This window comes from Ranitomeya variabilis, chromosome 5 (assembly GCF_051348905.1).
Source record: "Ranitomeya variabilis isolate aRanVar5 chromosome 5, aRanVar5.hap1, whole genome shotgun sequence".
Taxonomy (NCBI): Eukaryota; Metazoa; Chordata; class Amphibia; order Anura; family Dendrobatidae; genus Ranitomeya; species Ranitomeya variabilis.
Genome location: NC_135236.1, coordinates 470,680,855 through 470,707,466, shown reverse-complemented (window position 1 = coordinate 470,707,466; position 26,612 = coordinate 470,680,855). Strand labels below are relative to the sequence as shown.

The following is a 26,612-nucleotide window of genomic DNA, read 5'->3' as shown; positions in this document are numbered from 1 at the left end:
TATCGATTGCAGCATCCAATGGGTTATACAACCACGGTCAGTGCCAACACCCAACATGACTGATGCAGCAGGGTGTCAGCTATAATGTACAGCTGACAGCGGCTCCATTTTCACCCATCAGGGGATGCTAGTCTCTTATATTTCAGGTCAGTAAAAGACTTACTGGTGGTATATAAGGGCTTAAGAAGCAAATTCTTAATACAAGCCTTCAAAGAACTTCAAATAAAACCCACTAGCACTTTATCTGTCTACAAACTTCACAATACAGGCTGCATATACTATTAAATATTCATGTTAGTCCTGATAATGCTGGTGTACTTACTATGAAAATCTGTGTCAGAATGTATAACTGGTGACACAGTGCAGCTAGTACTGACTTATGCACTGCAGCTTGGACAGAGCAGTTTGACATTTCAGCTACAGCAACAGGGAGGAGGGTGCTCTATCGATCAGGCTGGGTGGAGATTGAGTTTACATTTTCAAAATGGGAAGTTTGTGAAATCTGTAGACAGATCCGCATTCACAAATAGTCAGTCACTGTAGACTAAACCCTCTTATACTGCACATGTTCCTAAAAATGCTAATTTTCCATTTTACAGTTTTAGAATTTTGAAATGTAATTGTATTTGGAAATGTTTTTCTTGTTTCTTCCAATAAATTATAATTAATTGTAAAGGTTATAAGTTATATATTTCTATTACCCAGAACATTTTAGTAACACTTAATGTGGTTTGTGAAGCTTGTGATACCAGCGTCAAAGCCACTCAGTGCATTTCACTGTACTGGGATAATAGTGTATCAGACAGAGGACCAATTGTAGATTTTATAAAATCACAGAGTAGCGCTGATGCAATCACAACTGACGTAATGAAAATAGTAATACTTATCTCCTTCCCTGCATTGAAAAGAGCACAAGTATAGAAAACCTGTAATTGTCTTCAAAGCTAGACCACTATTTGCTACTGATGAAGTACCTCATCTTGTTATGGAAAAATGAGGATCATTCTATTCTTTTTTTTGTTTTGTTTTTTCCCTGACATCGAAACTAGACAAAAGTTCACTGTTTTTACCCCACTGTCTCTACAGATGATTTCTAGTACACTGTATGCACTGTATGCATACATATGCTTGTGTGCATATAGATATATATGTGTGTATATATGTACTGCATGTATGTATACCATGTGTTTGTGTGTGTGTATATATATATCTATCTATCTGTGTGTGTGTATATACAGTATATATATATATATATATATATATATATATGAGATCATACTGTATATAGGAGTCTATGTGGGGACTCATGCTTTATATTGGGGCTTGTGAGGGCTCATACTGTATCTAGGGAGCTATATGTGTGCTCATACTGTATCTAGGGAGCTATGTGCACGCTCATACCATATATAGGAGCCTATGAGGGCTCATACTGTATCCAAGGGGCTATGTGGAGGCTCATACTATATCTATGGAGCTATGTGAGGGCTCATTCTGTACATTGGGGGCTGTGTGTGGGCTCATAATGTGTATGGGGTTATATGGCGGCTCATATTGTATATGGAGATCTATGTGGGGGCTCGTAATGTATATAGGAAGCTGTATAAGAGCTCATACTGTATATAGGGAGTTGTGGGGCTCATACTGTAGATATACAGTATGAGCCCTCACAGATTTCTAAGGGGCTATTGTGGTCTCATACTGTTTTTAGGGATCTACGTGATAGCTCACACTGTATATTCAGGGACTATGTGTATGTGAGGGCTCATACTGTATGTAGGGAGCTATGTGGGGCCTCACACTCTATGTAGGTGGATATGTGGGAACTCATACTGTATATAGGAATCGGTGAAGGCTCATCCTGTATATGTGGGAGCTATGTAAGGGCTCATACAGTATATGTGGGGGCTCATACTATATACCCCATAGCCCCCTTGTACTCCTGGAGTCTGGGAATCCCCCCATAATGTCCCCTAGCGTCTTCTTATGGGAGAAGCTGGCGGGCGCATGTGCTGTGCGCTTGCCGAGATTTGCCGACCGGCACCCGGCAACAATAGGAAAATTTTCCTATTGGTTCAATTTGATCACTGTGAAAGACAGTGAAAAAAAAAAAAAAAAAAAGTATTTCCATTTTTTCATTAGGGTTAGAGTTGGGCTAAAGTGAGTTGGGCTAGGGTTAAGGTTAGGGTTGGGATTAGGGTTACAGGTGTATTGGGTTTAGGTTTGTGGTTAGGGTTAGGGGTGTGTTGTGGTTAGGGTTGGGATTAGGGTTAGGGATGTGTTGTGGTTAAAGTTGTGGTTAGGGTTAGGGGTGGGTTTGGATGTGGTTAGGGTTGGGATTAGGGTTAGGAGTGTGCTGGGGTTAGGGTTGGAGTTAGAATTGGGGGGTTTCCACTGTTTAGGTACATCAGGGGTTCTCCAAACGCAATGTGGCGCCATCATCGATTCCAGCCAATTTTGCGTTCAAAAAGTCAAATGGTGCTCCCTCCCTTCTGAGCCTTGGCATGCACCCAAACAGTGGCTTTCCGCCACAAATGGGGTATAGGCATACTCAAGAGAAATTGCACAACACATTTTGTGGTCCATTCTCTCCTGATACCATTGTCAAAATAAAAAAATTAGTTCTAAAGTAAATTTTTTGTGAAAAGTTAAATATTCATTTTTTCCTTCCACATTGCTTTAGTTCTCGTGAATGGTTAATAAACTTCTTGAATGTGGTTTTGCGCACCTTGAGTTTTCTGTCATATTGACCCCCCAAAGTCACTTCAAATGTGAGGTGGTCCCTAAAATAAATGGTTTTGTAAATTTTGTTGGAAAAATGAGATATCGCTGGTCAACTTTTAACCCTTATAACGTCCTAACAAAAAAAATGTTGTTTCCAAAATTGTGCTGATGTAAAGTAGACATGTGGGAAATGTCATTTATTAATTTGTGTGGCACCACTTTCTGATTTAAGGGCATAAAATTTCAAAGTTTGAAAATTGCAACATTTTCAAACTTTTCGCCATATTTCCGTTTTTTTCATAAATAAACGCAAGTCATATCTAAGAAATTTTACCGCTAACATGAAGTACAGTATGTCACAAAAACTACATTTTCAGAATCTGGGATCCGTTGAAGCGTTCCAGAGTTATAACCACATAAAGTGACAGTGGTCAGAATTGTAAAAATTGGCTCTGTCACTAATGGGATATATATATTACAAACTCTAGAAATGAATTTTTAATGTAAACTGAAGAAAATGTACCATCAATCTCATTCCACAGAATTTTTTGCTCTTCTAGTACAATTTTTCACTGATTTAGTACAATTTTTCAACGCATTGCTTTGTTATTCATAGACTGCACACAGATTGCATATGGATGCCTTATGTGTTCCATCCGTTATTTTGAGGGACCCATGGACATATATGGGTAACTTTTACTTTTGATGCAGAAATGGAGATGTCTCCTCCAAAAAACACAGACTGAACAGTTCCATAGATTATAATGAGTATGTGTTCTATCCATAGCCCCTCTCTGACAGCTGATGGAATAGTATGTCAGCTGGCAGTATCCCCCGGCTTTGAGGTGGGCTCCGGCGGTGAGCCCACCTCAAATCCGCGACATGTCAGCTGTTTTCAACAGCTGACATGTGCCCGCAATGGGTGCGAGCGGAATCGCGATTCGCCCACTCATTAACTAGTTAAATGCCGCTGTCAAACTCTGACAGCGGCATTTAGCAAGCGCTGCCTGCCGCGCATGTCACATGATCGGGGGTCATCGGTGCGTTGACATCACAACCAGAGGTCTCCTCGAGACCTCTATGGTTGTTGATGGAAGATTGCTATGAGCGCCACCCTGTGGTCGGTGCTCATAGCAATGCTGTAATTCTGCATAGAAGTGATCTGTTGCATAGAGGTGATCTGTGCAGCACCTCTATGTAGCAGAGGCGATCGAGTAGTGCATGCTTCTAGCCTCCCTTGGAGGCTATTGAAGCATGCCAACATTTTTAAAAAAGTGTTTAAAAATATAAAAAAATGTAAAAGTTCAAATGACCCCCTTTCGCCCCAATCAAAATAAAATAATAAAAAAAAATCAAGCATACATACATTTGGTATCGCCGTGTTCAGAATCGCCCAATCTATCAATTAAGAAAAGGATTAACCTGATCGCTAAACGGCGTAGCGAGAAAAAAAATAAAACCGCCAAAATTATTTTTTTTGGTCGCCTTGATTAAAATGCAATAACGGGCGATCAAGAGATCGTACCTGCACAAACGTGGTATAATTAAAAACGTCAGCTCGGCACACAAAACATAAGCCCTCACCTGACCCCAGATCACACGAAAAATTGAGACGTTACGCGGATCGGAAAATTGCGCATTTAGTGAACCTAGCAAAAAAGCCAAACAAAAAACAAGTGTGGGATTGCACTTTTTTTTTGCAATTTCACAGCACTTGGAATTTTTTTCCTGTTTTCTGTTATACGACATGGTAAAACCAATGGTATCGTTCAAAAGTACAACTCGTCCCGCAAAAAATAAGCCCTCACATGGCCATATTGACAGAAAATTAAAAAAGTTATGGCTCTGGAAAGAAGAGGAGTGAAAATCGAAAAAAGCTCCGGGGGTTAAGGGGTTAAGCACCAAACACATTCCTGACTCAAGGATGTCCAAATGAGGCCTTACCCATGCCTTGTATCTATCCTTATCCTGGATACATAGAGGAATAATTTGGCCAGTTACTTTTTTACAACATGTTTGTGAACTTCTCTAACTTCTGCTTTTTTGATTTCTGAGCAGTAAATTTGATATTACACTGGATACAGAACTCCAACTGACTTGTAGATGGAGGCCTGCAGAGTGTGTGACAGGAACTACGCGGGTTATAATGAGAAGGCAAATGCAGAGATTACAATCTGCTTTTTCTTTGGCGGATACGTTCTGATTTTTTGTTTCAGCTTATCTGACTCCGTACAAACAGCCACATGTCTTCTAATGTTATAATAAACCTGCAATATATTAATCTACTATAAATCACCATTTTGGATGGGTTAGAAATACAATTTTAGAGTTAACTTTTAACAGATATTAAGTATAACTAGATGCAGTTTATGGAGAAATTCTGTGCATTGAAGCGTATAATAGGTTATCAGTGATTGTAAAAACTTATGTTGTGTGGAAACAGAGCACGACACAAAGCATGGGGTGTTTCAATTCATTAATGTTGAATTTTTCTCTTAATTGATCGTAATTTTGTGTCGTATGTAAAATCCACCACCGTACTAATAAATAATTCTGGCAGTCCCTAATTAACTCATCACGATGTGGATGGCCATGTGTAGCATGGCTTAAAGGAGATGCCCTGCAGGCACATTAACTTCTCAATAAAACTAATTAGAGTGACTCCAGCCTGACATTACGTCAAAGGTTACACTGCATTCCATATATCTAGTGTCCTTTGGTGTCTAGCTAAGCTAAGAGAATTTTGGCCTTGTGTTGTTCCTAGTGGGAATTTAGTTTTGGTATTCTAATTATTTTAGCTAAGCATATGGTCACAAGCAGCCAAAATAATTGTGGCTGATGAACAATTGAGAAGAAGGTTCCTTCCAAGTTCCTTGGCTTCCCACTCAAAGTTTTCCACAGCACATCTTAATGCAAGGTCCCTATAAATCAGGTATGACCAGGCAGTTAAAGGATTACACAAACTCTGGTAGATAGAATACTAGCATTCCGTGCAGAGATGATATTTGCAGTCTTTCCAGAGCTGGAACAATGCAGTCATAAATTCCAACTGGAAGTAAAGTTGACAAATTGCCCTAGCGGCAAATATAGCTTTACAGACTGGTTTCAGTCTTCACCTGATTACGGTATGTTTATCCCAGCATGAGCGGAGCTGTCTTAGCTGGAGAAATGTTCCCTATGCTATTCCATTTTTCTCTGCATTTTACTTTATAACTTGTCATTTTTTGAGTTGTGAAGTAGTAAACAAGACTCAAGACAAAGACTTTTCTCCCATATCTTTTCTGATAAAATCCGGAAGGAAAGGTATGCTTGGAAATAATCATTTCTTGAACCTTTGAGAAGAGTTGGACGATGTGCTTGTGTCCTGTGCCATGCTGATAACATTTTGAGGACTTTGATAATGACATTTGTTGTCAGCGGTTACATGTTGATGTTAAGGGACTTGCCTCCTTCCTCTCAATGTGATAAGTGTGATTCACAATGTGTTTATCTAGAACAGTCTCTTCAAATCTTTTACGGATTTGGATGGCTAATTATGATGTGTTCATACCTTCATTTTTTTTCCATTCAGATATACAAGCCAATTTATTATACCTCAAATGGGATTTTCTGTGTCAGACACAATTTAAAGCAATGATTGAAAAAAATAGCAAGTCATATTGTGATTGGTTCATAGGGATTGTCTCAGGACCAACACTGATGCTAGTAATGTTTAGTCGGCAGAGGTCCAACAGCTGTGACCACTTATCAGTCTCTGGAAGAAGATGGCTGTAGTGCTAGAAAGGTGCCCTGCCAACTTGTGTCCTGTTGGCTCAGTTTTCTCAAGAGTACCCATGATCTGGCCATTTTTTGCAATGTGACAACTCCTTTATAAAGTTTGTCTAATGGCACATAACACTTATTGCTAAACATAATCATTTTGGTTGGCTCTTACATGTATATGTTGGAATAAGTGTTTGAAGCAAATAGCGAATATAGAAAACTACGGTACATCCGGATATTTCCGCTGTGCTGCCTCATTCACTTTTTATGTCTAGATTGCTTCCAATACAATCATATGTGATTTTTCTGCAATTCTAATTTTGGGGGGAATTTTCGTGTTTGAGCCAACTTCTCGTTTGTAAATCTATCTCTAAATCTCAAAAGCATGTGAACGTTCCAGAGGAAAATAATTCCTGTTCCCATCAATCACAGCAAATTAACAAAACATTTTTGCCAATACAAAATCCTCTGGAGAATGTGATCTGAAAGAAAAACCTAAATAATTTCATTGTAGTTCTAAAATTGCTCTCTCGGAGGAAGTAGAACAATTGACCATAAAGCTTGTGGTTGTTTTTAAAGTGTGCCTGACCTGTAGTCTTTTACCTATAAACAAATAAATCAGTTTTTCCTGTTTTAAGTGTACTTTTTGTACTCTTTTTGTAATGCAATCTGCCTTGCTGGTGATTAAAAGTATCAAAACTTGACCTGTCAATGGTCAGCAATGGGTTTAAATAAACCTCTTTCTGCAATTAAAAGGATCGGGTGGAATGCTCAACTGTCAAAAACAGCTGGGTATCCTGGAGAGGACAGACAGATTAGAAATATGTTGAGGACATTTTTCAAGATTCTGACAGTAGGATCTAGCTATTTTATTATTATTATTATTCATTTTTATAGCGCCATTTATTCCATGACACTTTACATGTGAAAAGGGGGCAAATATAGACAATTTTTAGGGTATTTTTATAATTTATAACTATAATGACAAGCAGTCATACATAAGAACTGCAGACAAAAAAAATAGTACTATACCTTTACTTAAAATTTAGCTTCAGGTATTTTATATGTATTTCTGAAGCAATAATAAATTCTGTCCCAAATGTTGACATAGTCTTTAAGGTCACATATTGTATCCTAAACTATACGGGTGTATGATTGCATTCTTATTAGAGATGATTTATCTGTAGCTTAAACTTGTGCTACTTATCATTTCAAAAAGGAAGGCTTTCTTAAACATTCTCTTGTAAATTCTTCATATTATCTTTGCCTTTTGTTTCTATTCCTACGAGACACATGAACTTCTAGAAAGAAACTGCTTTGCATTGTAAATCTCCCAAATGAGGTTGGCTCAATTCAGAAAGTTCAGACACTATGAAATGCGGTGTATCCCCTTTCAGATTAACTGTAAAGAGAATGAACTTAAGAACTTCCTTCCACCCTTTCCACCGTGACTCAATGTTTTCCCCTCCGTATCTTTACTAAACAGATGGATAACTTTGTGTCTGCTGCTCCTATCAAGCTTTTTGCTTGATACAAAATGTTTTAGCATAAAGTTACTGATACGAGTAACATTGAACCCGTATCTGATTTTTTTTTTATTTTTTTTTTTTACAGGGGAAGCCTACATGAGGTTAAACAAGGTGTCTGAAGCCGAGCAATGGTACACAGAGTCTCTAAGATCAAAGCCCGACCACATCCCAGCACATCTTACTTATGGCAAGCTTCTGACCCTTACGGTGAGAGAAGACAATTTACTTGTAACTCTTTTTATAGCGCAAGTTCTTTAGAAAAACTTCACAGAAAAAATTTGCAAAATTGCAATGAATTTTCTTTGTACTTTATTTTAGAAAATGAAGGCTTCTGTGGTTTGAGTGTTCCTAAGTTGGCTGGCCGGCTTATAAATTTTTCTGCTTTAGTTGATCAAACTTTGTGCAAATCTATATATATAAAGTTGAGTGTATGTATGTGTGTATGTATCGAGCCACGCCGACTCCGCATAGCAGGCACAGGCCACATCTAGCTCTGTCGTGTCTAGAATGCAGTTGCTCCTGCGAGGAATGACGTCAAGGGAAAGGGAGGAGCCTCATGGATAGAGATGTCAGGGGGACAATGAAAGGAGTGAGGTGCTGCTGCAGTATGAGGCTGTGTATAGAGAAGAGTGAGGCGCTGCAGGTGGAGGCTGTGTATAAGGCCACATTCACACTTTCAGTATTTGGTCAGTATTTTACCTCAGGATTTATAAGCCAAAATCACGAGTGGGAGAAAAATACAGAAGTGGTGACTATTATTATTATTGTTATTATTTATTTATATAGCACCAATAATTCTATGCTGATGTACATGAGAAAGCGGTTACATACAGAGTTCTAGATATCATTTACAGTAAACAAATTTACAATGACAGCCTGGTACAGAGGGGAGAGGGCCATGTCTTTTGGACTTACATTCTACATATTTCTAATAAACTTTTCCTCTGAATGTTTTACTCCCAAGTTTTAGCTTACAAATGTTGAGGGAGGATCTAAAGTGATCCTTCACGGTTAACCCAGTGATTTCCAAATTAATATACAAGGTGTTGCCGGCAACTGAAAATGACCAGACGGAGACGTGTGTCTCTGTTTGGGGGGGATCAAGCTGATCTCTCTAGCCCCCGTTTAATGAGTATGAGTTTTCATAGTCATAGAAATTATACTTCAACCAATCAGCATAAGAACACGCTCACAGTTCTTAACCTATAAGAATGCAGGAAAAACGTAACCCATGAGGATACAGGAAAAATAGAAACTACAGATATGGTCATGTATTTTTGGCATAGTATGTGTTTTTCTAACAGATGCCTCAGCCTTGTATAGTGATACAGCCCCGAATCTCTTCCCTGGCTCGAGTCCGAAGACTCAAGGTCTTTATACCAATTATGAACCATAGCCTAGTTGCATACCAGGCTTGTGAACAACAAGATAAAGTTACTTCATGGCAGCTGTAACCTTTTACCTAATTAAATAACAGAATTTATCTTAAAGCAACAAGAAAATGGAGTCAAAAACACAAAATGGAGAATCTAGCACAAAATGGACAACCTTTCATAATTTGTTCCTTCACATTCCCCCCCTAGATAAATTTTGTTAATGTCCAGCATCAGAGGTACTATCCCAAGCTCTAAGCTCGAGGGGTACTGGTCTTCACATGACTGGTGCCATGTTACCAGCCATGGCTGTTGCGGCGTACCCGTCCCCCCTGTATACTAGAATTTACGAATAACAATTATTGATAACAGTAGTGGGGATCTTTTGAAGATAGCCATGCGCTTGGCTTCAACATCTTCATTAGGTATCTTTGTGAAATCGGTGTAGAGAAGAGCAGGAGTGGCAACGCTTTTGGTTTCATCACTAGTTGTCCTAGTGCAGAATTTCCTAATACATACAGAAATACACGAAATACACCAAAGAACAAGTTTTAGTATTACATATATAACAAGGATAAAGGCAACAATATATAACAAACTTTGAAAGATTCCAGCTATCTAGCCCCCAAATCCCTTAAACCAATTTGCTGGATTAAGAAAGGAGAAGGTGTCTGCCCACCAACTGTCCTTATTACGGTCATTGTCTTTATCATATTAATCTCTGAGTTTTGAATATCCTCTAACTTTAACTTAAACTTCATAGTGCTATTGGGATCCATATAATGACAGCAAGCGGGTCCAATAACCTGACACGTACCACCCTGTGCTGCTGTTAAGTAATCCAGTACTACAGTGTATTAATTAGTAACTATGATAAGTTGGTTTTGGACAACAACAGTAGTATTAAGTATATCCAATATATCCCAAATTTGATCATCTAGATAGTCTGTGGCCCTAAGCAATTTATCCCACATTTGTGTAATCATAGGGTAAATGAAAATAGAACTGACAATTTTAGTGGCTATACACATCTGTACTACTAATCTTTCATGATATTGTACAAACTTATTATTCAAGGATATTGGGGAATTTAGGCTGTCCCATGCATAGATCCACGTCGGCCTTCCTTCCAGCTTTACTGACATAGGAGCGATACTGAGAACTTGGTAGGGACCGTCATACAAGGGTTCTAGTCCGTGTTTTCTGACATGGCTTTTCACGACCACGAAACCACCAAACTTTAAGTTGTGACAAATGTCGGTTTCTGCTGAATCTGGAAGGGAAGGAAAAAACTAAAACATAGATGTTAGCAAGATTTTTACTAAACTGAATAACATATTGAACAGCACGGTCAGTTTCTTCTGACAACTACTGAGACTGGAAATTTGCAACTGTGGGCCTAGCACCAAACAATATCTCATATGGGGACAGGCCATGTTTTGCCTTAGGGGTAGTACAAATGTGGTACAGTACAATGGGTAGGAGCTCTGGCCGTGATGCCGTAGTCTCCTGCATCATTTTGGTCAATTGTCCCTTCAGTGTGCCATTCAGCCTCTCAACTTTCCCACTGGATTGTGGATAGTATGGAGGGCTACAGTGGATCCAAACATTGTCAAAACCTCCTGATACACATAGGACTTGGTCACTTTCAACGACTTCTGGAACACCATATCTGCATATAACTTCCATCACCAGTTTCTTCGCTGTAGTCTTTGCAGTCATGTTGGTAACCGGGAATGCTTCCGGCCAACTGGAGAACATGTCGACAACCACCAGACAATATTCATACCTTCCAGACTTAGGCAACGTGATATGGTCCACTTGGAGCCTTTGGAAAGGATAGTCAGGCTTAGCAAGGTGCTTCAGTGGTACAGGTTGAAGTTGACCGGGATTGCAGGTCTGACAGATATTACATGCACGGTTGAGTGCTGTCAGGACTGGAGAAATACCTGGAGCCCAGTAGAATTTTTGTACCAGGGCTAGGGCCTGTTTTTTTCCTCGATGTGTGGGCCCATGTGCCCACGTGGCAATAGCAGGATACATCCGCTTAGGGAGACACAGAAATTGGTGCTTTTTCCAGAGACCATTGTCCATACATGCTCCATCAGCCTTCCACTGCTTCACTTCTTCCTTTGGGGACATTCTCTGCAGCGTCATTAAGCGGTCTCGCGGAGTCCGACAGAAAACCTCAGTCTGGCGTGGATCATCAGCTTCCTGTAGAGTCAGTGTTTCTTGTAACTGTTTACGCTGAGAGCGTGTGGTCACCAGAGTTGGTATGGTCAGTTCAACGGGTAGGAGAGCAGCAGCTTTTGCTTGCATATCCACAAAGACGTTACCAACAGTGTGTGGACTGTTCCTAGGACCGTGCGCCTTAACTTTGATAATGGCCACCTTTGTAGGTAATTTTATTGAGTCCATGAGGGTTTTAACAGCTTCAGCATTCTTCACTGGAGTCCCTGCGGTGGTAATAAACCCTCGATTGGCCCACAGGGCTCCGAAATCATGAGCAATACCAAATGCATACTGTGAGTCCGTGTATATATTAGCCCACCTGTCTTTGGCCAGAACACATGCAGTAGGCAGAGCCTGAAGTTCTACTTCTTGTGCTGACAGTGAGGGAGGGAGTGCAGCTCCGTGCACTACAGTATCTTCCGTAGTAACAGCGTATCCGGTGTGGAATCTGCCAAAATCATCAGCATATCTTGAACCGTCTTTCAGGGCATTATAGAGAGATTGCATTATGCGGGATGCGTCCGGTATCCACTGACGACAATAAGTACATAGTCCAAGAAAAGCTGGAGTTCAGTCTCATCTTTTGGTAAAGGAAGGGAGCTGACGGCTATTTTTCTTTCTTTTGTGAGGTGTCTGGCACCCTGAAGGAGACAGTGACCCAAAAATATCACTTGACCAAGGCAGAACCGAAGTTTCGAGGCCGAAACCCGACAGTTCAGATCTGCCAGATACTTGAGAAGACTAACAGTGGCAACAATGGCTTCCTGCTCTGTCTGTGCACACAACAAAAGATTATCCACATACTGAAGCAGCGTGACATAGGGGTGTTCTAATTGCCAGGGTAAAAGACACTCGCCCATATTTTTTGCAAACTGATTGGGACTTCTTTTTGGGCCCCCTGTGGCATAACTGTCCACGTCAATTGTCATCCCTGAGAAGTGAATGCAAACAGAACTGGCAATCTGGGTGTAATGGAATACTGAAGAAGGCATTGGCAAGATCGATAACTATGAACCAAGCAGCATCCTGAGATATCTGGGACAAAAGAGTATGTGGATTAGGCACCGGAGATTCCAGAACAGTAACTGCATTAACTGCCCGTAGATCTTGTACCAGCCGGTACACGGGGGTTGGCCGGGTGGGGTCTTTTTCTTAACGGGAAACAAGGGTGTGTAACATGGGGAAACACAGGGTACTAGGGCACCATTATCGAGTAACATTTGTATTTGCCCCTTGAGGCACTGCTCCTGATCATGTTTCAAAGGGTATTGATGGACTTTAGAAAAAGGGGCACCAGGTTTGAGAAACACTTTTACTGGTTCTACAGGCATTATTGGGGGAGAATCTGGGTCTATCAGGACCATCATAACTGTGGGAAGGGCATGTAGGATACAGATCTCATTGTGTTCATCTGCATAGGGGTTATATAACGTAAGGACCATCTGACCATCATCTTGGAATTATATTCTGGAGCAGAACTGTAATAATAAATCTGCCCCCAGTAAATTTACAGGACATGTAGGAGAGATTAGAAACTGAGCAGTAACTTCAGGGAAAGGTCCCACAGGGATAGGTTTTATAAGAGTATATTTATTAGGTCTGCCATCTACACTGATTAAAACAAACTCTTGATCTGAGAATTGACATGGGGCTGGGGAGGGAGATTCCCAGACAGGGTTAAAAGGGATATTTTAGTATGAGACTAGATTTGTGTAAGGTGGGGAGGGCAGGAGCCTGTTACATGAACCGCTGATAATGAGCGTCCTTGCAGCTGTGAAAGGGGGGCTGTATTTGGAGCGGGGAATTGCTGTGGCTGGTTTAACCCTTAATTTCCCTGTTAATTTCCCTGTTCCTCTGCTGATGCAGAGCGGGGTAAGTTCTTAAAACCTTTTTTTTACTACTTTTAATGCATCATCTTCTTCAAACTCTGATATTACTGACTCGGGGGCGGGAGGAGGTGGCGGTACAAGAGGCATCTGCTGCGGAAGCGGGGCAGGAGGCTCTGTTACAGTTAGAGATACCGGCAGAGATTAATGGTATGGCCATTGTACGTTGAGGCATCGTACCGGGAGGAACGGAGGAGGCATACAGGATTGCGTTCTGGACAGCCTCAGTAAGCAACTCTTGGGACCTGGGAATGTTGGTAGGATTATACCGTGGCCCCACTGCATGTATTACATATTGACACGGAAACTGTCCTGTTTCTACCTGGCCATAAGTTTGTATATATGAATTAGATTCTTCCTGTATCATGGGTCCACCTTTCTGTGAAATCACTGCAGCCAGTCCTCCAGCATGTCGGAGCTGGTTATCTGCGGCATTTACTATGGCCCCAACATGTTGTTTTGTGAGATCCCCTGTCCCTATCCTAAAGAGCACATCATGATGGTGGGGTCCAGGAATAACATTAGAATACATTTCCTGGAAATCCTCTATCTCCTCTGTATATCCTGTATCTGACCGAGTGACTAAGGTAGGTGGGGGCGGATACTCATAACCACTAGCAAAACTAGGCATAACAGGAGCTGGTGCTGGCGGTGGCCGATAATAGGTGCCGTCAGCGTTTAGCAAGAGAAAGGTGGGGGCTACAACCCCGGATCTCCTCGCGTCACAATTGTAACAGATCTCTCTACACTGAGAATTAGTAACACCGCATACATCACAAATCCACCCAGCAGGATCATAGCGTGGAGTCGCACTAAGTTTTGGCAACCCAGTATATATTGGTGCTTTGGGATTGAGGGGCACGGAGCTTACAGTCAAGAGGAGAGGCTTGATTTCCTTGGGAGGGACCATATCATCTAACAGGGAGCCCCCCTGTTCTAGATCATCATTTTTAATTGTTTGTCTTTCTGACACATTATTCTCAATCGCTTTCTCAATACCTTCCTGCACCACAAAACATCCAGACTTTATCATAGGAGTAGACAGCTTTCCTTTTTCCACGTAGCAATAACAGAGACAATCATAACTCACTTCCTCTTCTACTTCCACATACCCTTCGTCACATAATTCATGTGCCAGACCACGGAATTCCACAGCATCTTTAAACAAACCATTATCAATCAACCTTCCCTTGTTCTTTCTGATACCTTCGTCCCATAACGTAGGCTGTAGCCTCCCGCCCTTAGGAAAACCCATGATTGAGAATATTTTTCCTGCATTCCTGACAGATTTCTTTCCCCGTCTTTGAATCATGAGACTAATAGTATCAGTTCCATCACACGAATTCAAATTCTTCTTTTTCTTCCATAATGGAAACATGATTCTCCTTTAAAGCTAAATACCCTTACTTAGTCGTGCATAGATACTAGAGCGGCCGTATAGTCTATTCCACTAGGGTTTTTACCTGTCCCCCGCTGGGACAACCCAAAATCGCGGTACTCAGTGAAAGGAGGAGGGCGTCTTAGACTTTCCCTCCGGACACCCCTGGACATATATAAATATATGATTCCTGAGTTACGCATCCTACCCAATCTTCGATCACCTCACCGCGCCTGATTCTAACAGTGATCAGGAATTCAGGATATTTTGACTATAAAGAGAATTACATCACTGGTCAGTCCGGGGTGTCCGTCCCTTATGAGGTACGGTTCGAGCACTGGGCTCCCAACGGAACTACACCTCTATATGATTCCACCCAAAAATCATCCCACCTCCGGGGACAAACCTCAGATCCTCTTTGCAGCAACAAACACAGGAAAACCACACCAAACGGTCAGTCTGGACAGTATAACTGCCAACTTACCGTGGTTGTTGTGGGGGATGATCAGTCCCAATTTTCCAGTGCCTGTGTCCGGTCCGAGGATCCTTTGTCTTGTTGTCCTCCAGGGGGCAGAGGCGTTCCTGCTTGGAGCCCCACGTTCCCGGGCGCCAACTGTTGAGGGAGGATCTAAAGTGATCCTTCACGGTTAACCCAGTGATTTCCAAATTAATATACAAGGTGTTGCCGGCAACTGAAAATGACCAGACGGAGACATGTGTCTCTCTTTGGGGGGGATCAAGCTGATCTCTCTAGCCCCCGTTTAATGAGTATGAGTTTTCATAGTCATAGAAATTATACTTCAACCAATCAGCATAAGAACACGCTCACAGTTCTTAACCTATAAGAATGCAGGAAAAACGTAACCCATGAGGATACAGGAAAAATAGAAACTACAGATATGGTCATGTCTTTTTGGCATAGTATGTGTTTTTCTAACAGATGCCTCAGCCTTGTATAGTGATACACCCCCGAATCTCTTCCCTGGCTCGAGTCCAAAGACTCAAGGTCTTTATACCAATTATGAACCATAGCCTAGTTGCATACCAGGCTTGTGAACAACAAGATAAAGTTACTTCATGGCAGCTGAAACCTTTTACCTAATTAAATAACAGAATTTATCTTAAAGCAACAAGAAAATGGAGTCAAAAACACAAAATGGAGAATCTAGCACAAAATGGAGAACCTTTCATAATTTGTTCCTTCACACAAATACTGAGGTAAAAATACTGACCAAATAATGTGTGAACGAGGTCTAATACAGTAGGAGATGACTCACAGGTATATACTATATACAGGAGGAGATGTCATACAGGAGTATATACTATATACAGGAGAGATGACATACAGGTATATACTATATACAGGAGGAGATGACATACAGGTATATACTATATACAGAGAAGATGACATACAGGTATACATTATACAAGAAGAGATGAAATACAGGTATATACTATATTCAGGGCAGATGACACTGGTATATACTATATACAGGAGGAGATGACACAACTATATACAGGGGGAGATGACACACAAGTATGTACCGTACTATATACAGGGGAGATGACATACAGGTATATACTATATACAGGAGAGATCACATACAGGTATATATTGTATGCAGGAGGAGATGACATACAGGTATATACTATATACCAAAGGAGATGACATACAGCTATATACTATATACAGGAGGAGATGACATACAGCTATATACTATATACAGGAGGAAATGACATACAGGTATATACTATATACAGGGAGATGACATACAGGTATATACTATATACAGGGGAGATGACATACAGGTATTTGCTATATACAGGAGGAGATGACATACAGGTATATGCTATATACAGGAGGAGATGACATACAGGTATATACTATATACAGGAGGAGATGACACACATGTATATACTATATACAGGAGGAGATTACATACAGGTATATACCATATACAGGAGGAGATGACATACAGGTATATACTATATACAGGAGGAGATGACATACAGGTATATACTATATACAGGAGAGATGACATATAGGTATATACTATATACAGGAGGAGATGACATACAGGTATACTATATTCAAGAGGATATGAAATACAGGTATATACTATATATGGGTGCAGATGACATACAGGTATATACTATATACAGGAGGAGATGACATACAGCTATATACTATATACAGGGGAGATGACATACAGGTATATACTATATACAGGAAATTACATACAGCTATATACTATATACAGGGGAGATGAAATACAGGTATATACTATATACAGGAAATTACATACAGCTATATACTATATACAGGGGAGATGACATACAGGTATATACTGGGGAAAAATGAGAGGTGTGAGGTGAAAATGAATAGGTGTGAGTGCAAAATGAGAGTGAGGGGAACATAGTGGCGTGATTGGGAAATGACAGGTGTGAGGTCAAAATGGCAGGTGTTAGGGGGAAAATGAGAGGTGTGAGGGGGAAACTGAGAGGAGTGAGGGGGAAACTGAAAGGAGTGAGGGGGAAACTGAAAGGAGTGAGGGGGAAACTGAAAGGAGTGAGGGGGAAACTGAAAGGAGTGAGGGGGAAACTGAAAGGAGTGAGGGGAAAATGAGAGATGTGAGGGGGAAAACGAGAGAAATGAGGTGATATATAACTAACCACAGGTAGTTACTATGCCCAGGCAACGCCGGGCTGTTCAGCTAGTATTAAATAAATCTATCAAGACCCATTTGATAAAGTCACAATAACCATTATGCCACTCATTTTCCAGCTCTATCGATCTTTTTCTGCAGAACTGCACAGAAAAACTTGGAAGCCAATCAAACAGAAATAATTGAAATCATTTAAATGGAATCTGCCAGTTGCATAAACCCTCCTGAGCCATCTATATTTTCATATAGGTCATAGGAAGCTGAATAAAATGATACCTTGAAATCTGATATCTTATTCCAGAGAAATCCACATTTTTCTTAATATGTAAATGTGTTGACAAGATCTATGAGCATATTTGCACAATAATCTTCCTCCAGAGCTGCTTATAAATGAAAGGGGGCATTACCAGTGTGAGATATTTAGATCAGGAGAGCAGACTGTCAGATACTAAATTTCTCACACTGGTAATGCCCCCTTTCATTTAAAGTAAATTCTAGAAGCAGATTCTTATGTAGATCAGTGTCCGCCCCATAGATCTTAACAGCTCATTCACATATTTAAAAAAGTGGATTTTTGTTTTATTAAAAATTTGATCGCAAATATCAAGGTATCATTTTATTCCGCTTCCTATGACCTGCATGCCCACTAGCACTGTATTCCAATGTTGCATAAATTTAACAAATACATTTAACACTAATTACAAAGAGAAAATCCTTTCATGTTGCTTTTTTTATTGAAATACTTACAGAAACAAACAATACAATAATACAAAACAATAAAAAAAAAATTGCTTATCACATAGGATTAAAATATATCGTTTTACCTCTATTCATCCATTCCTTAGTCCCCACCCCAACTCCAGATGGCATGAAAAGAAACTGAAACAACAAAGCAGAAAAAGAAAGAAAAATATAGTCTTATTCGATCCAAGTAGTCTGGTGTGACTTTTACACTTAGCCTCAAACCTTGCTCCTGCCAGCATTACTGCCCTTGAGACTTGCTGTTTCGTATCCATGCTATTCATATTGCTTATTAAATGCATACATTTTTCAAATGTGGGAAAAATAAATGTTTTTTTTTTTCTTGTTTTAAATCTTCTACTGCTGGCATTTATTGCATGTCTAAAGTTGAGAATTATAGACTGTACTTTAGTTTTGGGAAGAGTTAGTTCACTTGAATAGGCGACCTCTGCTACTTTATACACCAAGCAGGAGGTCTTCTCTGCAGTCTGGTACTTCTTAAAAAAGCTGAAATATTACAGTACAGAAGTGGCTATAGGTCAATGCCCAGCTGGAGTTTTGGGACTTTATCTCATTATAATTGATTGTAACTTATAGAACCTATTATCTGTCTGTGGCTGCTCTTTTTATCTAAGAAAACAGTGGGCAGCCAAAAACTGATGATTTTACCAAATATGACTTATTAGATGAAATGTAAAGAAAAGTCCCCAAAACCAGTGTAAAGAATCCTTGTTCACTATCAAAAGTCAGGACTGAACTGTTTAGTCTTGGGATGTCAGTATGCAAGTCCCCCCAACCCTCCACGACCCCTTTACTGTTGAAGCATGACATCTCCTGTGTTATTGCAAGATCTTATTCTTGTAACTAAAACAACACTGTTACAGATTGGGAGGTGCTTTGCAAATAATAGTAAGTACCCTTAGTCAAAATTACTTTTATTATGAACAGTTGAGCAACTTGAAGATGAATTCATGTCTAAAGAGGCTAATCTTAAAGATGACTTCTTTGAATTTTAGGCAAAATTTATTTATATTCTTTTATATTGTAAAAATTACAAAATGGAAAATGGGCCAATGCAAAAGTTTGGGCACCTTGCATGGTTAGTACCCCCTTTTGAAAGTATCACCGCTTATAAATACTTTTTGTAGCCAGCCAAGAGTCTTTCAATTCCTGTTTCATGCATTTCATCCATTTTTCCTTTTAAAATTCTTCCAGTTCTGTGAGATTCCTGGGTCGTCTTGCATGCACTACTATTTTGAAGTCTGGCCACAAATTTTCAATGTTACTCAGATCAGGGGACAGTGAGGGCCATTGTAAAACCTTCAGCTTGCACCTTTTGAGGTAGTCCATAGTGGATTTTGACGTGTGTTTATGATCATTTTCCAGTTGTAGAAGCCCATCCTCTTTTGAACTTCAGCTTTTTTACAGATGGTGTTATGTTTGCATCAATAATTTGTTGAAAGTTATTTGAATCCTTTCTTCCCTCTACCCGTGAAATGTTCCCCATGCCATTGGCTGCAACACAACCCCAAAGCATGATTGAGCCACCCCCATGCTTAATGGTTGGTGACATATTCTTTTCCTGACATTTTGTGCCCTTTTTTTGCACACATACCTTTGATCATCGTGGCCAAGGAGTTCTATTTTAACCTTATTGGTCACAGAACTTGTTTCCAAAATGCATCAGGCTTGTTTAGATGTTCTTCTGCATACTTCTGATGCTGAATTTTATGGTGAGGACGCAGGAGATGTTTTCTTCTAATGACTCTTCCATGAAGGTCATATTTGTGCAGGTGTCTCTGAGCAGAAGAACAATATACCTCAACTCCAGAGTCTAATGAATCTCTCGGAAAGTCTTTTGCAGTCAAGCCGTTGTTTTGATTTGCCTCTCTAGCAATTCTCTGAGCAATTCTCTAGCATTTCTCTTTGCTTGGTGTTCCAGACCTTATCTTGACCTCCACTGTTTCTGTTAACTGCCATTTCTTAATTACATTTTGAACTAAGGAAACAGTCACTGAGAAAAGCACTAAAGATCAATGAAAATATCACTGAAAGAGAGGAAAAGACACCATACTTGCAATACCATGTCCATACACAAATGCACAAACAAAATGCTGCAGGTTCCCCCATGATAAAGGTGGGGCTAGCACAGGTGCAAAATACTGAAAACAGTCACTTACTAACCCACCAAACATCCGTGGGGTGGCTGCCTAGTATTCTAATTGCACACAGGTCTGCATAGGGTGTCATTCACACCATTATGTGAGATGCACCTCTACCCGTATAGCAGCCTATTACCAATGCCTCTACTATTACATCAGGTTGCTGCCTATACCATATGTACACACACAGGCCAGACATCCCACATTACTCAGCCACTACTGGAAAGACCTGGCCTGCACGCTGCATAAAAAAAAACTTGCAAAAAAGAGGTATCATTGGCGTTAGGGAGTGGACTTGGTCCTGAAGAAATACCAAGGCCAGTCCCTAATGCTAATTAAATTTTTAAAATTGGCTATTTTGATTTTGATTTACTGTATAAGTACATGTGCATCTCTAAGACTTGTGCTACAGTTTAAGTATTTGTTTATAAAATGCAGTTAGATGGGTCTTTTAACAATAATGTTATACCGCCTAGAAGAGTGGTGTAGCAGTGGCATGTCTGGGAGAAGGAGTGGCATTACTTATGCCAGGTATTTGCCAGCAAATTGTATCTTTGCCAAGACCGAAGACAGTACCTTCATTTACTTTCTGTGTTACACACAGAAAAGCAAAGTTGTTGGCTATCCATCAGATGAATAGCTTTTTGGTGCCCTGTGGGAAGTACGGTATGTCTTTTCCAATAAAAATGTATTAATATTTGCTGTCAGACCAATACCAAAGGATTGAAAGAAGTCCGTAAGATCTCACGTATCTAATGAAATATCTTGAAGCAACTATAAAGGAAGCCCTGAATAACCTATTTGTCTTACTGCAGGAGTGCAAGTATGCAGTGAAAGCTTATGGGTTCTAACAGCTCAGTCATTTATTTCCTTCCCACAAAGGAAACATAGATCTTGCTTAAAGGTACCGTCACACTAGGCGATATCGCCAGCAATCCGTGACGTTGCAGCGACCTGGATGGCGATATCGCTGTATTTGACACGCAGCAGCGATGTGGATCCCGCTGTGAAATTGCTGGTCGCTGCTAGAAGGTCTGCACATTATTTGGTCGCTAGGTCGCCGTGTATCGCCGTGTTTGACAGCAAAAGCGACGATACCAGCGATATTTTACACTGGTAACCAGGGTAAACATCGGGTTACTAAGCGCAGGGCCGCGCTTAGTAACCCGATGTTTACCCTGGTTACCAGCGTAAAAGTTAAAAAAAACAAACAGTACATACTCACCTGCGCGTCCCCCAGCCTCTGCTTCCTGACACTAAAGCGCCGGCCCTAAACTGAAAGTGAAAGCAACAGCGGTGACGTCACCGCTCTGCTGTTAGGGCCGGAGCTCAGTCAGCGTCAGGATGCAGAGGCTGGGGGACGCGCAGGTGAGCATGTACTGTTTGTTTTTTTAACTTTTACGCTGGTAACCAGGGTAAACATCGGGTTACTAAGCGCGGCTCTGCGCTTAGCAACCCGATGTTTACCCTGGTTACCCGGGGACCTCGGCATCGCTGGTCGCTGGAGAGCGGTCTGTGTGACAGCTCTCCAGCGACCACACAGCGACGCTGCAGCGATCGGCATTGCTGTCGCTATCGCTGCAGCGTCGCTTAGTGTGACGGTACCTTAAGACTTCTAATTGAAGGTCTCCTATTTCTGTGCCATGACTAAAGGTACCGTCACACTAAGCGACGCTGCAGCGATAGCGACAGCAATGCCGATCGCTGCAGCGTCGCTGTGTGGTCGCTGGAGAGCTGTCACACAGACCGCTCTCCAGCGACCAGCGATGCCGAGGTCCCCGGGTAACCAGGGTAAACATCGGGTTGCTAAGCGCAGGGCCGCGCTTAGTAACCCGATGTTTACCCTGGTTACCAGCGTAAAAGTTAAAAAAACAAACAGTACATGCTCACCTGCGCGTCCCCCAGCCTCTGCATCCTGACGCTGACTGAGCTCCGGCCCTAACAGCAGAGCGGTGACGTCACCGCTGTTGCTTTCACTTTCAGTTTAGGGCCGGCGCTCAGTCAGTGTCAGGAAGCAGAGACTGGGGGACGCGCTGGTGAGTATGTACTGTTTGTTTTTTTAACTTTTACGCTGGTAACCAGGGTAAACATCGGGTTACTAAGCGCGGCCCTGCGCTTAGTAACCCGATGTTTACCCTGGTTACCAGTGTAAAATATCGCTGGTATCGTCGCTTTTGCTGTCAAACACGGCGATACACGGCGACCTAGCGACCAAATAATGTGCAGACCTTCTAGCAGCGACCAGCAATTTCACAGCGGGATCCAGATCGCTGCTGCGTGTCAAATACAGCGATATCACCATCCAGGTCGCTGCAACGTCACGGATTGCTGGCGATATCGCCTAGTGTGACGGTACCTTAAGACTCTTGACAGTAGTGACAAAGCCAGGTGCAGTCTTGTTCTTCTAATATACATATCTTCACACCAGGTGGCCTTGGGTACAGTCTTGTTCTCAAATGGTATTAGAAATAGAGCTTTGCAGACCCTCGCAGTGACTGTGCAGAAAGGGAACAAGTGAAAGAATAAACTTTTGGGAATTTTTTTTTCTTTTAATTAGCTCTTCTCTTCATATAAATTGCTGTCAGAAACTTTGTGCTTTTCATTACTAACTGTGTTTTTATTATATAATGATAATTGTGCTTAAAAATCATGGTTGAGAGCAGATGTTGGAGGCATTAACTGTAATTGAAGAAATGGAACTGGTTTATTCTATTTATCACTATATTATACCGGATGCTGAAAAAGGTAACCACAGCACTATCATGTAGTGTCTCTTCCTTTGCAGACAATACCATGATCTCAATATTCCCCCAATGTCAGAATTTGGGACATGGCTGGATTTCATTGGTGTAAGCGGCATAGCCTGGTGCGTCACGCTAAACCAGTGTTTCCCAAACTCCAGTCTTCACGGCCCCCAACAGATCATGTTTTCATGATTTCCATAGCATTGTACAGGTGAATGCATCAGAAACTCACTGGTTCTATCAATACTAAGGAAATCCTGAAAACATGATCTGTTGGGGTGTCACGAGGATGGAGCTGGGAAACGTTGTGCTAAAACACTACTAAAATCAATGCTTAATGTAAATGTAACTCGCAAAGAAAGAAAGAGATATGTTATATTGCGTGTAAAAATATTTTTATATATCAGACAAGATAGCTACATTACTTTTTTTTTATGATAGTATTCATGTGCTGTCCTACCATTGACCTTTTGCTCTTTACTTTGCAATGGCCCTCTGACATAGTACCCCAACATAGTTTAATAAATGGCCAGGTCACCAGATCTGCCCACTCCTTATTTGCAGCTCTGAATCTTATGCTGGTCTCATTGGATTTGATTTTTTTTTTACCACCACTGCTAAAAAGCAAAATACACATAGTTAAAGAAGAGTTGAACAATGGAAACAAAAAAGGTCCTCGGACCCTTGTAAAATGCTTCTTAAAGCCTTTGGCTGGCTTACACATTGCCACAAGATTGAATGGTTTTCTTAAGCCGCATTCTAGTTTTGAACCTCCCAATTTAATTTGTAAAATAAAATGACACAGAATTTTGGAATATTTTCATAATGCAGGATTTGTATACCATGATTATGAAACAAAACAAGATTACTTTTTAGCAGGACGGATGTAGTCTATAGGAATGGGAGGCTTTCTCATCAGCACACCCAGATAAGAAAAACAGTCGTTATTGGCAGCACAAATTGTGGATAGCAATATCGCTGTTGTATTACAGGCTGGCCAAATCACTAGTCTACCTTGTCATGTATGTCAGGCCAGGTCAACTGGAGCTAGACTCACTCATTGCTAGCATCTCTCCCCACTATAGACTGACCACTAATAGAGTGGAGTCATAGAAGATGTAGTAGCCTCTGTAAGCAGCATATAGAAAAGGGTAGTCATGACTATTTGTGAACAAAAATAATATATGGAGTACTATTATCACTATTGCTTGAAAAAAAAAACCTGTTATAACCCTTATCCAATATATGCTGTACTGTGTTTTTAGATTAATATTGGCTTGCCTATATAGTCATTTATTTCATTGTTTATATATGACATGCATTATATCCAGTAAATAATTTTCTGTTATTAGACCACATGCACACATTGAGTATTTGGTCAGTGTTTTACATAAGTATTTAAAAGCCGAAACCAGGAATGGAACAATCAGAGGAAAAGTATAATAGAAACACATCACCACTTCTGTATTTATCACCCCCTCTTGGTTTTGACTTACAAATGCTAAATAGTGTCCAAATACTCAACATGTGAATGTGGCCTAAGGGTCAAAAATGCACAGCAAAACCCACTTTAAAATCACTTGTAATAAGCTTTATACTCATTTCAGTTGGTAAATGATTTGATACATTGATTACTTGGTGCAATATTTTAAAATAAACTTGTATACTTGTATATTTTATAAGGAATATTAGCCCTTAATTAATTGTCTTAATTGTGTCGCCTTCCCCAACTATCTATATGTTATCATAAATTCGATGTGATCATTTCTAGTGTTCTTTTCTGCAACTGTTCCTAAAAGAACTTGAAATCTTCCTTTCCATCCATTTCTCATTATTTTACCCAGCCTTGTTTTTTTCAATCCATCTTTTTTTTTTTTTTACTTCTTGCTTCCATATGTAATTGAGACATCTGGCTCCTATTGTTTTTGTAGGCAAAACATTGTCTGGGTTTGCTGATTTAGGTCTTTGATTAATATTACTTTGGTTACACATTTGCACTTGCACTCCACACCCTCCCATCTGTCTTCCCTTTTGCTCTGGTATCTGAATATGAAGGTTGACATGTGGTTAATAGTCTGCAGATACTTCACACTAGTATTTTTTTATATTGTTTTGACATATATCTTTTATGGGATTCGAATGAAGGCCAAATGTCTTGAATTTTACCATAGTTAGGCCAAAATGTCATCTCCATTGGTCCTGAAAAAGTAATAGTTTCCAAAAATTGTTGTACGTTGGAGAATTGGATGAATTGGAAGTATAAAGGCTGGGGGGTTAGTTTTACGAACTGAAAAGCTTTATACACTGCTAAAAAAAATAAGGGAACACTTAAACAACACAATGTAACTCCATGTCAATCACACATATCTGTGATATCAGCCTGCCCAGTTATGAAGCCACACAGGTTGTGAATCACTCTCTCTTGCTGTTGTTCAAATGGAACAGACAACAGGTAGAAATGAAAGGCAATTAGCAAGACATCCCCTATAAAGGAATCATTCTGCAGGTGGTGACCGCAGACCATTTCTCTGTTCTCATCATTTTTAGCTGTTGTTTTGGTCACTTTTGCATTTTGTCATTGCTCTCACCCCTAGAGGTACTATACAGTAGCATAAGGCAGTGTCTACAACCCACAGAAGTTGCTCAGGTAGTGCAGGATGGCACATCAATGTGAGCTGTGGCACGAGGGTAGCTGTGTCTGTCATCAAAGTATCCAGAGCATGGAGCAGATACTAGGAGACAGGCCAGGAGACGTGGAGGGGGCTGTAGGAGGGCAACACCTCCACAGCAGGACCTCAAATTTATCCTTTGTGCAAGTAGGATCAGTGCCAGAGTCCAGCAGGCCACTAACATCCACGTGTCTACTCAAACTGTTAGAAATAGACTCAATGAGGGTGGCATGAGAGCCCAATGTCCACAAGTGGGTGTTGTGCTTACAGCCCAACACCGTGCAGGGGATTGGCATTTGTCAGAGAACACCAAGATTGACAGATTCAACATTGGCACCATGGGCTCTTCATGGATGAGAGCAGGTTCACACTGAGCACATGTCAGACATCACAGAGTCTGGAGATGCCTTGGAGAACGTTCAGCTGCCTGCAACATCTTCCAGAATGAGCGGTTTAGTAGTTTATCAGTAATGATGTGGGGAGTTATTTCTTTGGAGGGCCGTACAGCCCTCCATGTGCTAGCCAGGGGATACCCTGACTACCATTAGGTACCGGGATGAGATCCTCAGACCCATTTTCAGACCATATGCAGGTGCAGTGGGCCCTGGGTTCCTTCTGATGCATGACAATGCTAGGCCTCATGTTGCTGAAGTGTGTCAGCCGTTCGTGCATGATGAAGGCATTGATGCTATGTACTTGCCTGCCCGTTCTCCAGAGCTGAATCCAATCGAGCATATCTGGGACATCAT

At 40.8% G+C, this 26,612-nt stretch overlaps 1 protein-coding gene across 1 annotated transcript in view; it reads left to right on the top strand.

Moving 5' to 3' along the window:
• The window catches only part of TMTC2 (transmembrane O-mannosyltransferase targeting cadherins 2), a 364,646-nt gene that overhangs the window by 252,776 nt on the left and 85,258 nt on the right, over positions 1–26,612 (top strand). Inside the window, exon 8 of the mRNA XM_077265461.1 lies at positions 8,098–8,219. Within this exon, the coding sequence (XP_077121576.1) occupies positions 8,098–8,219 (122 nt within the window). The remainder of the gene's footprint in view (positions 1–8,097; positions 8,220–26,612) is intronic.